This window comes from Eleutherodactylus coqui, chromosome 2 (assembly GCF_035609145.1).
Source record: "Eleutherodactylus coqui strain aEleCoq1 chromosome 2, aEleCoq1.hap1, whole genome shotgun sequence".
In the NCBI taxonomy this organism is placed as follows: Eukaryota; Metazoa; Chordata; class Amphibia; order Anura; family Eleutherodactylidae; genus Eleutherodactylus; species Eleutherodactylus coqui.
The window spans coordinates 137,310,589-137,325,444 of NC_089838.1; the positions used below are offsets into that span (position 1 = coordinate 137,310,589).

Here is a 14,856-nt window from a genome sequence, read left to right on the forward strand (position 1 = left end):
ATCCGCATATGCATTTAAATGTATTTGCAGATCCGCGACTCCCATAGACCTCAATGGTGCAAGATCCACACGGAATCCGCCATGAAAATGGAGCATGCTGGGATTGTAGATCCGCGCGGATAGTAAATAAATACCATAAAATCAAATCCGCGGACCTAAAATCAATTGTGGAAGCTCCATTCATTTCTATGGGCGGCGAATCCGTGCGGATTTCCATGGCTCAAATCCACGCGGATTCCGCAAATAAAATCCGCCCGTGGACATTGGGCCTAAATGTTACATGATAGTCAATGTATTATTCAGATTAATGAGAAGGATGCTAATATTGATAACAGTAAGAACGACCTAACTCAGGAATACATGACAAGGTAGTCAAATATCAGATAAGCTCAGATATCCGCATCCAAGTTCTAGTCACTATCCAGGATCAGCTAGAGAAATCTTTAAAGTCATTAATGTGTTAAATATCCCATTACTAGGATCACCTGCATATGATTTATGGCTAAATAGCGGCTTGACCCCACTAGATGTTTACTAGATGACCACGAGCCTCATCTAAAGGATGCAAAGGAACATGTAGAAGATGAAGTCATTTAAATAGCTGTCATTTCCACGCGGGGCTGAAAAGAATGTGATTAATGTAAAACAAAATAGGAAATAAAACTGACATATTCCAGCTCTACATAATCACATTAGATACAGGCTTTGTGCTTTGCAGGGATTGAACCGAGACGATTGTTTCACAACGTAAGGGCCATTTAAAGAAAAAACAAAATTCACCACAGTGTGGCTGTATAATCCTATAACCAAAACCACATTCCACACTGGAATGATTAGGCAATTGAGCAAGACATAAAACAGCTCACAATGCTGGTATATCAAAGAAGACAATTGTAATTCAGATGCTGAGCAGCACACAATGTTGAAAAGCTCAACCCCAAGGGTCAGAACACCCAAATTATAAAAGTTAACCCCTTCAATAACACCTAAAACTTTAAACTTGTTACTGACCAATTATTGGATGACTCTATCTAAAATTGTGGACGCTGCTTATCTGTATAATTTATACCATATTGTAACCACTACAGGATTGTATGATGCTGCTGTGAAAAAAGTGACAGCTGAAGTTACTTTTCTATCACTTTCTAGGGTGATCCTTATGTGACGCTTTAGAAAAAGCCTGCAAAGCCTGTATCAATATATATTAAAGTACATTCAGAGAGATGGAAATGGAAAGAGACTGAAATACACAACTTATTGGGCTATCGCATATGTGTTACCAGGGGCAGCATTTGCAGTTTATAGTTAATTGCCAGTCTGCACCTAGACTTGCAACTTGAAACAGTTGCATGACCTGGTGCAACCCGTCAATTAACAGAGAAACTCATGTAATAGCACCCTTAGACCTCTTTCACATGACCGTATGCTTATTTACACTCGGCCGTACGTGGTGAAAAATCACATGAAAGAGGAATAGCCACGATCAAGTCCCGATCTTAATTAGCATATTATCGGTCATTCACATGGACGGCTGCTGTGTGATGGCAAAAAATATGCTGCAGCGCGGAAATGCGTCGGTCGTCAGAAAGCCTCGGAATGACTGCTAATGCTTAAATAGCCAGCTGCCTTTTTTTCCCAGCGTTGGACACAACTAAACTCCCTCCCCCTCCATTTTTTTTCAACTACCATATAAGTCTATGGGAGCTTCCAGAGTATCTCAGCAAAAGATAGGGCAAGACTTATCTTTTCACGCGCCATATAAAGTCGGTCGCCGTCATATTTTTCCCGTTGCAATTTTTTTATGCGTGAAAAAATCGTTCATCTGAACCAATACATTGGAATCCAATGCTTCCTATTGTCGCGATTTTTGGACACAGCTACAATAGCTGCATCTACTCGTATAGGGTCGTGTGAATAAGGCCTTAGACATACAATTTCAGGATACTCATCTGATAAAATGTCTGCAGCTGCCTAAGGGTACTTTTACACAGATCCACTGTTGCTTCTATGCTTTCACAGAGGAGCGATTAGTAGCTCCCTGAATTGAGGCGGAGTGCGCCAGAGAGCACTTCCGCCTAATAGCCTACATTTCAGAGTAGGAGTGTATTGACACAGGTGATTTTAATGTGCGAGTTCCATCCAATTGCGATATGGACAGAGCTTGCATGTAAAAAAGAACGCATTAATATAAATCTGTTTATTCCCATGAGTGATTTGTCTTTTGGACCAATCGTCTGAGATAGAAAAATTGCAGCATGTCCTATTTTTGGTCAATTTCTTATTTCTTGTGTGAGCCCGGAAAAAATGCACTCTTATGCAAGAGTGATGCTCTTCTTTTTATTAAAAAAAAGTGTGATTTTTCACGTGTGTGAGAATTGCAAATGCAGCGATGCCATGTATGTTTCTCGCAAAATGTATTGCAAATCTCCGGTTTAAAAGTGCTATAAAACGCACCCTTTGGTGAGACTGCCTATGTACACAGGCCAGCAATCGCTTGGTTTATAAGTGAGCCGAAAACCAAGCAACTCGGACCAGTGAGCTCATTTCCACTGTTGGGTCCGTCTTTTGAGCAATTACTTGGACGACTGTCATCCTGTGTAAAAGTACCCTTGCAGGTCATTTTCATTTTTTACAATTCGTAAAGAGGTTGCGCTAAGTTTATAAAGTTTTTCACAAGACAGTCCCATAGAAATTTATTACCACCACTCAGTTCATTCATGGGCACAAGGGACTCCAATACTCTTAATTAGCGGGGGTCCCAGCTTTCTAATTTCTACTAATCGGATAACTGTCATGTGTCCCGTGGATGGGAGGATATGTTTCCAATGTGACACAATCCCTTTGAGGTAGTTTTTTTTGTTTTGTTTTTGTTATGTTTTTTTAATCACTGAATGCTGGCAGTGTAGAGGGATTTTAAAAAGTAGCAATTACTTTTTTTTCTCCATAATGTAACATAAAAATTGGAAATCTATTCCAAATCACTTGTAAAGGTTTGGATTACTCTATTGAAAAAAGTCTTAGTACAAAAACTGTAGGTGTAGCCCTAGCTGAAGAGTACAGCATCATCTCCCGCTCTCACAGCCGATGTTGTAAATGCCTGCATTGACGTTCATTCTGTTTCTTACAGCCACTTCTATGACAACCCTATTCAGCATGTTGGGAGATCTGCATTTCAGCACTTGCCAGAGCTGCGGACACTGTGAGTTGTTAGGACATTAAATAAAAAATTCCTTATAGCAGACACTCAAGTCCGTCATGGACAAGGTTTATCAATGAAGCCTTCCCACATAATCAGGATGATGGGTGTAGACAACTATGGAATAATGATTTCTCGCTGGTATTCTCAAAAAATCAGATTTTTCTTCTAAATGTCAAACTCACTTTGATAGGATATTATACCAGATACTCAAAAGTATTTAGATCTTGTTCATGACATGTTTTTATGTTCCTGCGAGTCTGTTATATGTCCAAACTTACTGACTTGCCACAGTGCATGGCAGAAGACAAGAGCACTCATGTTCTTCACTTATGTAGCACTTTCTGGAAGCTTAACCTGTGTAATAAAAGGGATGCAGTATTTTGAAGCTAACCGGTACCTGTCATTCCAGTTATGTGTATTTTACAAAACACGAAGATACATAGAGGAAATGTATTCACGTTTTTCTTTCCCTTATTTATTTTTAATTACAGCCGAAATTTAACTAATAAATGGAAGTACAATTTTATTGTGCTCAACTCCCATTTGTACATCTATTAACGAGATTACTCAGAATAGGGAAGAACATGTGAATATATAATTTACCATGCCTTTATTGTGTATATAGAGATAAGAGAAGATTCTAAAGGCTATCAGCATATCCCAACAGAACTTCTCTGTCTATTGGCAGAATACACACATTATAAATGGTATCTTTATTTAGTGGACATTACAAGTTAGCAGCCATTGGATATTCTTGTTCTGTGCCGCTGACTACGGTTTTAGAAAGGTTACCTTGACTGTGATTATTTTCTGCCACAAGTCAACATGGCAAACTATGACACAAAAAGTTATCATAATGTGTTAAATGTCAAGTTAAACTTTGCTACATCTGTAAATCACTCTGCCTCATAAGACTCCATGCACACTGTGCTCCAGGACTTCATATGAGGTCTACGTCAGGAAGCTTTCCCAGTGATGGAAGGCTCGAACCTCTGCCACTATATAAGCATATAGTGGTGTACATCGCCCATTGATGCCAAGTACCATGTGCTGTATGCTTTCTTCACCCACTTCATACAGTTTGCTGTACTTTCCTATACTGTATAAAAATAGTCTGCAAATGCATACCACCACGAAGGAAGCCACAAAGAAATTTTAGGACTCTGGTGAATGGGGTCCTATGGATATGTTAGACATATACGGGGAGGTTTTCACAGTGCATGCACCAAATGTAGAGCTGTGTGTGCAGAGTCTAAAAGGAGCAAACTGGGCAATTAATGTATATTCAAGAAATGTATATCAATGCATTTCCTAATTTTGTCAAGTTTCTTTCAATATTCCTATTTGGCTAGTTTAATTTTCTGCCAGCATATAGTGGATTTCGAATATCAGCCAAGCGCTTTAATAACAGTTTGGTGACATTATATATTCCATAATACATGTTGGTATGTAGACAATTGTTAGGTCTTATGGTAGGCAATTTCCAAACTGTACCGCTCTGTATTGGGAATTGGAAATATATCATTTTCACAAACATGGTTTCTGTCTTCCATTTTATCTTTCATTCCCCAAAAGGAAAATATATGTATTAATAAAGAAAAGAGCGCTCCATGGTGCAGAGGGACTATAAATACCGTAGCTCCAAAATGGCACCTTCCTAATCACATTTACAAAAAATGGCGTAAAGAAGCGGTCATTACAGACTGAAGATTGTTGGAATTGTGAGACTAAAGCTCCTTGACATGAGATACCAGTTCTGCTCCTATTTGGTATCTCTTGTGCACTTTGGTATCCCCTTTTCTTCCTGGATCTTTTCATGCCCCAAAGAGGACCATGTAAACAGTTGATGCTGTCACAATAGGATCAAGAGCTTTTTACTCTGAACGATTATTGTTTAAAAAAATCGTTCAAACAAGTGAAAATTAGCGATAATCGTTCAATGCAAACACAGCCAATAATTGGAACAAGTGAGAAATCATTCGCTTTTTGTTCATCGTACATTTCATGCAGGCATAAAAATCATTGATGGCTCATTCACTAATCATTCGGTTAAAATACCGATCATGCAGTCACTCTCATTCACTTATACAGTGAATGTGAACAACTGAACAATTTCTCCTTTAAACGAGCCAAGGATGTATCTGCCATAAACAGGCTGCCTGAGTGAACTCTGACATCATTTGCTCAAACTACAAATCGGCAGGTCTAAACGAAAACTTACTTGGACTTGCAAAGTGTGCAGATCTACACAAACCTCATCTCTTTGGGCCTGGCTTGTGGAATATGTCCATTTGTGTACTTTGTGTGAATTGCTCACATTACTTTCACCTTGAAAGTTTTTGACTTTTCTGATCCACTTTTGCCTTAAAGTGGTAGCCCCATGAAAAATATTGTTTATAGCAAATATTGTTTATTGTTTATAATCCAGCCCATAATTATACGCATTTTTTGTATTTACACTTGTTTTCATTTTTATATCCCCGGATATTCGAGGACTAATGTTAACATGGTGCCACCTGCTGTTTTTTTTTAAAGCCTTTCTGTGTCCACCACAGTAAATATTCTCAGGCGGACGCACACAATCATTCTACCTTCTCTGCAGTAAAGGTCCATTTACACTCAAAGATGATCGCTCAAAATTCGTCAGAAACTGACAGTTTTGAGCGATCATTTTGCATTCGATACTAATGGGCTTATCAGCTCATTAGTAGCTAACTAGCTTCATTTGCATGTATTTAGAGAACAGCTGGTGATCTGTTCTCTAAATACATAGCTTTTGTTCTGTTGTGGCAGTAGGATGCAACGGCTATTGCTTAAAAGCCATAATTTGGATGAATTTTGAGCGATAAGCCTTGCGTGTAAATCAGCCTTAAAGGGGTTGTCCCGCGGCAGCACGTGGGTCTATACACTTCTGTATGGCCATAATAATGCACTTTGTAATGTACATTGTGCATTAATTATGAGCCATACAGAAGTTATAAAAAGTTTTATACTTACCTGCTCCGTTGCTGGCGTCCTCGTTCCCATGGAGCCGACTAATTTTCGCCCTCCGATGGCCAAATTAGCCGCGCTTGCGCAGTCCGGGTCTTCTGCAGTCTTCTATGGGGCCGCTCGTGTAGAATGCCGGCTCCGTGTAGCTCCGCCCCGTCACGTGCCGATTCCAGCCAATCAGGAGGCTGGAATCGGCAATGGACCGCACAGAAGCCCTGCGGTCCACGGAGACAGAGGATCCCGGCGGCCATCTTCAGCAGGTAAGTATGAAGACGCCGGACCGCCGGGATTCAGGTAAGCGCTGTGCGGGTTGTTTTTTTAACCCCTGCATCGGGGTTGTCTCGCGCCGAACGGGGGGGGGGGGTTAAAAAAAAAAAAAAACCCGTTTTGGCGCGGGACAACCCCTTTAACACTATTGCACTCTCTTATCACTCAACATCTCTTTGTCTCAACATCAGAGGAAACAGTGCAGCTTCAGAAGCAGTCACTCACCACACCAGGGATCCCTCCACAAACCCAGTAGAGCAAGACTGAGCATGTGTGATCACCTTAAAACAATGACTGAGGTGGAAACAGCAGGTGGCGCTATTCTAACATTGGTTCTGGAATATTTGGGGATAGAAAATTTTTTAGAAAGTGTAAATACAAAAAGTGTTTATAATTATGGGCTGAATGTAACTACAAACTATATTTTTCATGTGACATATCTGTTATCTACTTTGTAGGATTCTCAACGGGGCCTCTCAAATTACAGAGTTTCCTGATCTAACTGGAACCACAAGCCTGGAAAGTCTGTAAGTCTATGATACTGCCCTCAGTTATTGTATGCCTGCTGTGTAATATCTCTAATGCCCCTTTGCTGATTAGAATATAACGGTGTCTTTACAGAACATTGACAGGGGCACAACTGGTCAGTCTCCCAAGTGTAATCTGTGATCAGCTGCCTAAGCTTCAGATGCTGTAAGTACCACATACATTTGTATTCTTTTATACATACCATGCAATATTCACACTTCAGCCTGTATTACAAAACCATTCCCTGTATGTGAATAATTCCTTTACCACAATTAAAGTTCACATCCTCCTCTTCTCAAGTAACTGTTGTTTTATTCAGGGTAAAAAATGTGCCTGTAGCTACGATAAAAAGTAATGTAAGCATTTTCAAGTGATTATTAAAATATATGCAGTAACCAGCTATTAAAGGAGAATTATTTGCTACCAATAAAAACAATAAATCATACGAATCAAAGTATAGTTTGCCATGAATGTGACACTTGGTTTGATCTCAATGCTGCGTTTGGCAGCTCATGCTGGGAGTTCAGCACTCTTATGGGAGAGGGAGAATCAGATTTCAGTGCAGATTATCTGTGTGCTTTAGTAAGGAATTTAACAGTTTTTAGAGTACTGGAATAGCTGCCCTACATTAAATCCTGAGCACAGCTCGCTGTATGTAATGTCTTAGCAGGAGGAGGGGGGATCGTTTTATGGAATTTGTCTGTGCTTGTTAAGATACGGTTCAAAGGTAGTGAATGGTCCAAGAAATATTGAGAGCAGCCATGAAAGAACACAGTTTGTTCTATCTTTCCAGCAATTAGAAGAGGGGAAAAAAAAATAGTAGCGCAGGACACAGAGCCCCGAACTGCTCATTTACTTGACTCATATTGTGTGTGTGCAAAGCTCTTTGTGTATGGAAATCACTGACTGCTACAGTGTTCTGCGCACACCATAAAGCATCTCCTCTGTACGCCATGCCATCCTGGGCTCTGCTATTCACAATTGGCAATTAAAATTCACTCAAGATAAAGCTTCCCAGCTGCGGATTGCGAAGGAATCTGGACACCCCTGTCACCCAATATGTTCTCCCAGGCTTATGACATGAAACTTGGCTGGCACCGCAACCTGTCTTTATAGCTTAACTCTAGACGTGGATGCTATCTACTCAATAGCAATAGCAATAAGATTAATCCTGTTTGTATCAATGCAAGGATATAAACTTTTGAGGATCAGGCTCAGCACTTTCCAATCTGGAACCTTGATGTATCAAGTAGCCAAACAGAATTGATACATGTATATCATTTTGTACAAATGACACTTGATAAGGATTAGACACGCATGACTTAGCTGCAGACTCCCAGAGTGCCAATTTATTGTGTCTTTAACCTACAGAGGGGAAAAAAATGCTAATTTATGACAGCAGCTATTAGATCATTGTGAATACATATGGTGTTCCTTCACTTGGCCGTATTAACACTGATTACAATTTATTGCTGTATTACCAGCGTGAGTGTTGTAAAACTTTCCACAAATATGCCATACGCATTTGTGTTTTAAAAGGAGAAAAAAAAAAGATATTTATGGATATGTTGTGTTTTGGGTTTGTTACGCCTATATGTGTGCAAAGAATGAGATCCAAGTTGAGTGTTCCAAAAAACAAAGAGTGTCTTGCAGAAACATTAAGCGCATTGTGATGTCCTGAAAGCCAAAAATGTGGAGCATTTACAAGAAGAAAATTATTAGGCACAGATTTATATGATATTTATTACATTCATTATGTTACTCTCTCTATTATTAGTCTGGAGACACAGTTTTACACTGTTGATGGAAGTTTGTTTGTTTTGTGCAAGTTTATTTCCATAAACACATGGGTACATTTGTAGAGAAATATGTGCCTGGATAAATGTGCAGTGAGAGATCCTCCTCTTTATGATCATCCAGCACCCAGATGTCAAGTTTTATAGAAATAGCTCGAAGTGTTATTCTTTTTTGTAACTAGATAAAAGAAAAAAAATCTGTAGTCACAAGATATAGTCATTGTAAGCTTTATATAAATAAAGATTTTTACAATTAATATGATGGCTACACTCAGTAAACGCCCATTTAGACACAGCGATCACTCAAAATTCGCTCAAAAGCCATTTTTTGTGCGATAATTGCTGTGTCCAAATTCGCTGCCACCGTGCACTGTTTGTGCACTATTCGTTCATCGCTCATTTCTAGAAAGCTAGAAATGAGCGATGAGCCTTATCAGCACCGCACGCTGATTTTCTCAGCGGACGGCACTGATAGCATTCTTTCAGCTGGTATCCTGCTGGGACTTCCCAGGAGAGCTGAAAGCTCAGAGAACAGAGGAGCTGTCAGCGCTCCTGCTGTTTCTCGGAGCTAGCAGTTCAGCGGGACATCACGAGAACAAAGCAGCTGTTTGTATGTACAAAACAGCTGCTTTGTTCTCTGAGTTAAGAGCAGTGTTCCGCTCTGCCTGCATAACTCGTTAAGTAGCTATTTAGCTACTTAAGAGTTATGCAAAGATGATCGCTCAAAACTGCTTCTCAAAGTGTCATTTGAGTGTTTTTTGAGTAATCATCTTTCAGTAAATGCACCCTAACTCTCCAAAGACACTGCAACCATATCAAACAAGTGAATAAAAATATGCAACATCAAGAATTATTCAAACCCATTTATCTTTTATGACGGTAGTGACATTGCACTGGAAATGTTTTGTCTTTCTAGCTAACAATAAGAGGATAGAAAAAGGTTCTACAATCCTTGACCTTGTCTGGGGAATGTCTTGCTCTCCATCTTGTGCACTAATAGAGAATACTGGAATTGTGTCTGGTTTGAAGCATCAGAAAACAATGGGTATAGGTATTATTCATGTCAGGAAGAATCATTTTAACAGGCATTAATGAGGAATGAACGACTTCTGAAGTCAGAACGTTTGCTAAACCTCGTGGGGGTATGATAAGCCAGTACCAGAAATTGTTGTCCGCTATAACTGGGAGAAGACAGAGAGTGGAACCAGTACTACGAAAGGGGGTCAGTGTTGATTTGCTTTGGGAACCCATAACCTCTATGTACACCCCTGGCTACATTCTTTGTAGATGACTCTGTTGGCAACTTTAGTCTTCTATCATTATGATCTGAAGTCCTAGCTTAAACTTCAGTCCAAAGCTGAATATGAAATATCCACCTCTGCATATTTTTACCTACAGTAACTCACGGTGTGCTCATGGTGAAGTGGCCAGCTTTGCTAAGCTTGACTGTATGTATGGTAGACGTAATAATGTGTAGAAATGAACTTAATTGTGCTAAACATTAGAGTTGAGCAAACAACTCTTCCGAGCTTGATGCTCGTTCGAGTATTAGCATACTCGATGGTGCTCGTTACTCGAACGAGCATCACGCCGAGAGAGAGAGATTTTGGGTGCTCGCTCATCTCTACTGAACATGTATTGAGGATATTGTCTCTTGTGTTAGCTAAGATAAAATAATAAAATCCTAAATCCAAAGGTAAATGCTTGAGCTCATCCAATGAAGTAATAAGTACAACTCCAACAATGTGATCACCAAACATGTCCACCATAAAGCAGTCCAGATGTGTCCGGCATGCATTCAATTATATCTGGCTCATGTCCAGCCCTCCATAACCGTGATTAATTGGGAATACTGATATTCATTTATGTGCTATAGTAAATTTCTATGATGCGAGGTAGCACCAGAGCACTTAAGAGGTAATTTAATTTGCTTTGAAGCTGCCGAAAAAGCACAGAAAGCTCTTATTGATGTGGGAGCTTCATCTGTATGTAATTTGATTGCCTTTCTTGGATGTGCCTGTATTGGATTTCACTGTAGTGCTTCCCCGGCTAGCATGGCTAAATACATGTATTTAATTGAGCTGATTGTTTAGTTAATATTTCCGTCATTCCTTACTTTATTAGCCGGTGTCCTCCAACTCATAACTGTATTTTCCTGCTGCACATTGGTTGTTAATCAAATATGTAGCATCACTCTGGAACTAAAACACATCATTTCTTTCTTTGTTTTTACAGAGATTTGTCTTATAATCTTATCAAGGATTTGCCCAGCTTCTCAGGGTGTCAGCGACTTCAGAAGATGTGAGTATTTATTACAAGTGCAGGTGTTTTACAGTTAGTTCTTTCACTGCTTCTTAAGCCACCTCACTTCAATCATGAAATGCTTAATACCATTAGCTTCGTCGTGTTTGGGTTAAAGGTGAGATGATTCTGCAGAAAGGCTTGTTATGAAATTTCACGCTTCAGCTGTGCACTTATAATTTATCTGTCATTATAGAGATTTGCGTCATAATGAAATCTATGAAATTAGATCCAGCACCTTTCGGCAGCTGACTGTCCTGAGATCCTTGTAAGTGGTTTCCAAATCTTTTGACTTGTTTGATCCTATTTTATTTAAGGCCTTTAAGCAGTATAATTAGATATACCATAAAGCTAGCCATATATTAAAAAGGACACACTCTTCTAAACACTGGTAATCTATTGTGACAGTTCATTGGCTACATAACCTATACATTACTGTTGATATTAAGAGTAGAGATGAGTGAGTATACTCGCTAAAGGCAATTGCTTGAGCGAGCATTGCCTTTAGCGAGTACCTGCCCGCTCGAGACTGCAGGTTCGGGTGCCGGCGTGGGGGAGCGGTGAGTAGCGGCTGTCAGCAGGAGGGAGCGTGGGGAGAGAGGGAGAGAGAGATCTCCCCTCCGTTCCTCCCCGCTCTCCCCCGCCGCTCCCCGCCCGCCGCCGGCACCCGAACCTTCAGTCTCTAGCTGGCAGGTACTCGCTAAAGGCAATGCTCGCCCGAGCAATTGCCTTTAGCGAGTATACTCGCTCATCTCTAAGTAAGAGGTGTTCTTTGTAAATAAACATTACATATCATATCTGCTCACAATCGACTTTGTTTTCTATTGTGTTTTAATTTTAACAAGTTCAAATCTTTGGTTCTGGGGCTAAACATAGACTTTTACTGTGAGACATATAATATATTTACACTTAGATCAGCAGATAATGACGTCCCTTAAGGCCCATTTACACACAACGATTATCGCTCAAAAGATGTCTTTTGAGCGACAATTGTTGTGTCATTTATAGCGCAAGAAGATCGCTCAAGATGAGCGATCACCTTGCGCTGCGAGCAAAGGATGCAGAAGACAAGCGGGGCGTCCCCGCTTGTCTTCTGCATCCAGATGTTTTCTGCTCGGAGCGCCCAGCTGTTATGTAGGCGAGCGCTCCATGCCGGGTATGGAGAACAGAGCTGGACTACTCTGTTCTTCATACCCAGCTGTCATCAGGGAGCGGGATACAGCTTAAACAATAGTGTCAGATGTATCCCACTGTGAATTCCTGATAAGGCTCATCGTTGTCTTTTAGCACGCTGAAAGACTACGATGAGCGATGGGGTAACAAAAACTGCACGATGTCAGTGCGGCTACACACAAGGATTATCACTTAAAAGACGGCTTATGAGCGATTATCGTTGTGTCTAAATGGGCCTTTAGCAATGCTCCCTGATTTACAATGATTGAAATTGTTGATATATTAATGTAAAAAATGGTAGAACATGTAAAGAAACCTAGTGAATGATCTGTCCACCATGTTCTCCTATGTATTTATTTTCGTTTTATATTATGTGACAGTTGCTGTAAACACACTACTGTATTTATTGTAGTAGCTTTATATAACCTAGTATAAGTACTATTACCATTATTGTTATCATTTCTTTTTTGTTGACAGGGACTTGGCTTGGAACAAAATAACATATGTCCATCCTCATTCGTTTTCATCTGTGGCTTCTCTTATCAAATTGTAAGTTTTATGTTAATTATAGTAACAAAATCCTACCTTATCGGCGGTTGTTAAAGCCATCGTTTGTGTGTTCCTTATGCCCAATTAAATATTTGTTCAGCGAATATCTGTTTTTCAGATGCTATATTTTAAGAGGAAAACAGTCACAGATATTGATTGCTATTTTACCAGTGAGGTAATCCCTTATGGTGTCAGTTGGACCCTAGTTATCAAATCCAGTGACAGTATGTCTGATTGAATCAGAATCAGCAGATAAACCCTTCCTGCTGACTAGCATTTCTTTATAATACAATATAACGATTAAAAGGGTTATGCCAAAACGTCTGTTCATATGTTCTATAAGGGCATATGAAACTCGTAGAGCAGGCGCCCCTGCTCAGGACACCCCCTACGCCCAGTAACAGCGGCTCCCGTTCTAGTTGACCGTATGTCGTCCTGTAATACTATATATCTCCTGGATTGGCCTCTGCAGACAAAGCGTATGGCTGACCACAGCTTACCCCGACTATATATATATATATGTTTTTTACCAGGCTGTACATTCTGGGGGAGCAGTGCATGCTGGCACACCCCCTACAATGCCTAACTTCACTGAAAATCTAAAAATTAAGCTTTGACTGTGTTTTTTCCCCACTATTTTCTAACTCACAAGGTTTAAGAAAGTTGAAATGTGAGTTGTTTAGTTGGGGGCTTCACATTGAAAAGATACTTTTGCTGTCCCTCTATATGAAATTAAGGGAACATCTACAATTATCCAAATATTCAAAAATATAAATTTTTAACTTACTGACCATCAAAGCTGCGACAACATTTTGGTTACAGTTTTCACACAACTGAATGAGGGTTCAAAGACATTTTACATACACTATCCTCCTAAACGTAATTCACCACTTGAGCACCAAAAGTAATAGTTATTTCCATATGTTAATACTTAGTGGGGCTCCTTTGGCCCTAATAACATTGGATACTCTCCATGGCATACATTCTACTAACGTGTGATGCACTTCAGCTAGTATTTTGCTTCATTCATCCTGCAAACATCTGGTTAATTGTATCAAAGAAGATGGACACTGCTCGTATTTTCTGAGCTGACATTTCAGTTCATCCCAAAGATGCTCAGCAGGGTTCAGGTCAGGACTCTGTGCAGGCAAATCCTGTCGTGGAACATCTATATTCTCAAACCAACATGAAACAGCGTATGATATATGACTAGGTGTGTTGCCTTGTTGGAAGTTTTGCTGACATTTCCCAGATTATTGCCACATTGTTCCCAGCACATTATTGTCTAGAATGTCATGGTACACCTCCATGTTCATGGTTCTTTCCACTACAACCATCAGACCAAGTCCATGCCACCTAAAACATCCCCAGACCACAACAGAACCCCTGCCGTACTTAACTACTCGCACAACCCACTCAGGCAATAGGCATTCCCCAAGCATCTTCCACACCCAGGTACATCCATCTTATTTGAAGATGCAGTAGTGCGATTTGTCACTCCATTGAACGTTCTTCCATTGCTCAAATGTCCAACGATGACACTCCTTGCACCATTGTAGATGGGCTGGTGCATTGTCTTTCAGAGAACAGACCAGACATTTACAGAATTAAGGAAGGAAATACTAGCTGAAGTGTATTAGACATTAGTAGAAAGTATGCCACAGAGAGTATCCGATGTCATTAGGGCCAGTACTTACTAGACCATCTACCGTAGTAATTCCTGCTATTGTCAAATAATATAACGTGTCCTAAAAGCTAACATGTTTATTATTGTGAAACTAATTTGCAATATACCATCTTCCCTCTGATAATATATTTTCCAGATTCTTATTTTTTCCCCTTCCCTCCTAGAAACTATTGGTATCCAAATCCGTATTTTGGGATTGTAATCTTTGTAATATTATACTTCATAATTTTGAATCTATTACACCTACTATGCTTATTGTAAACTTGATATATTGATATATTGTAACTGCAGTTGTTTATATTAGTGGAATTTGTTATTCTTGAATAAAAACGAGTCTTAAAAAAAAAAAACTGATGAAGGAATTG

The 14,856-nt window shown here is 39.8% G+C and overlaps 1 protein-coding gene across 1 annotated transcript in view; it reads left to right on the forward strand.

Moving 5' to 3' along the window:
• Positions 1-14,856, forward strand: part of LGR5 (leucine rich repeat containing G protein-coupled receptor 5) — a 142,657-nt gene that overhangs the window by 112,270 nt on the left and 15,531 nt on the right. The window contains exons 9-14 of the mRNA XM_066591640.1: positions 3,128-3,199; positions 6,916-6,984; positions 7,079-7,150; positions 11,017-11,082; positions 11,279-11,350; positions 12,733-12,804. Of these exons, the coding sequence (XP_066447737.1) occupies positions 3,128-3,199; positions 6,916-6,984; positions 7,079-7,150; positions 11,017-11,082; positions 11,279-11,350; positions 12,733-12,804 (423 nt within the window). The remainder of the gene's footprint in view (positions 1-3,127; positions 3,200-6,915; positions 6,985-7,078; positions 7,151-11,016; positions 11,083-11,278; positions 11,351-12,732; positions 12,805-14,856) is intronic.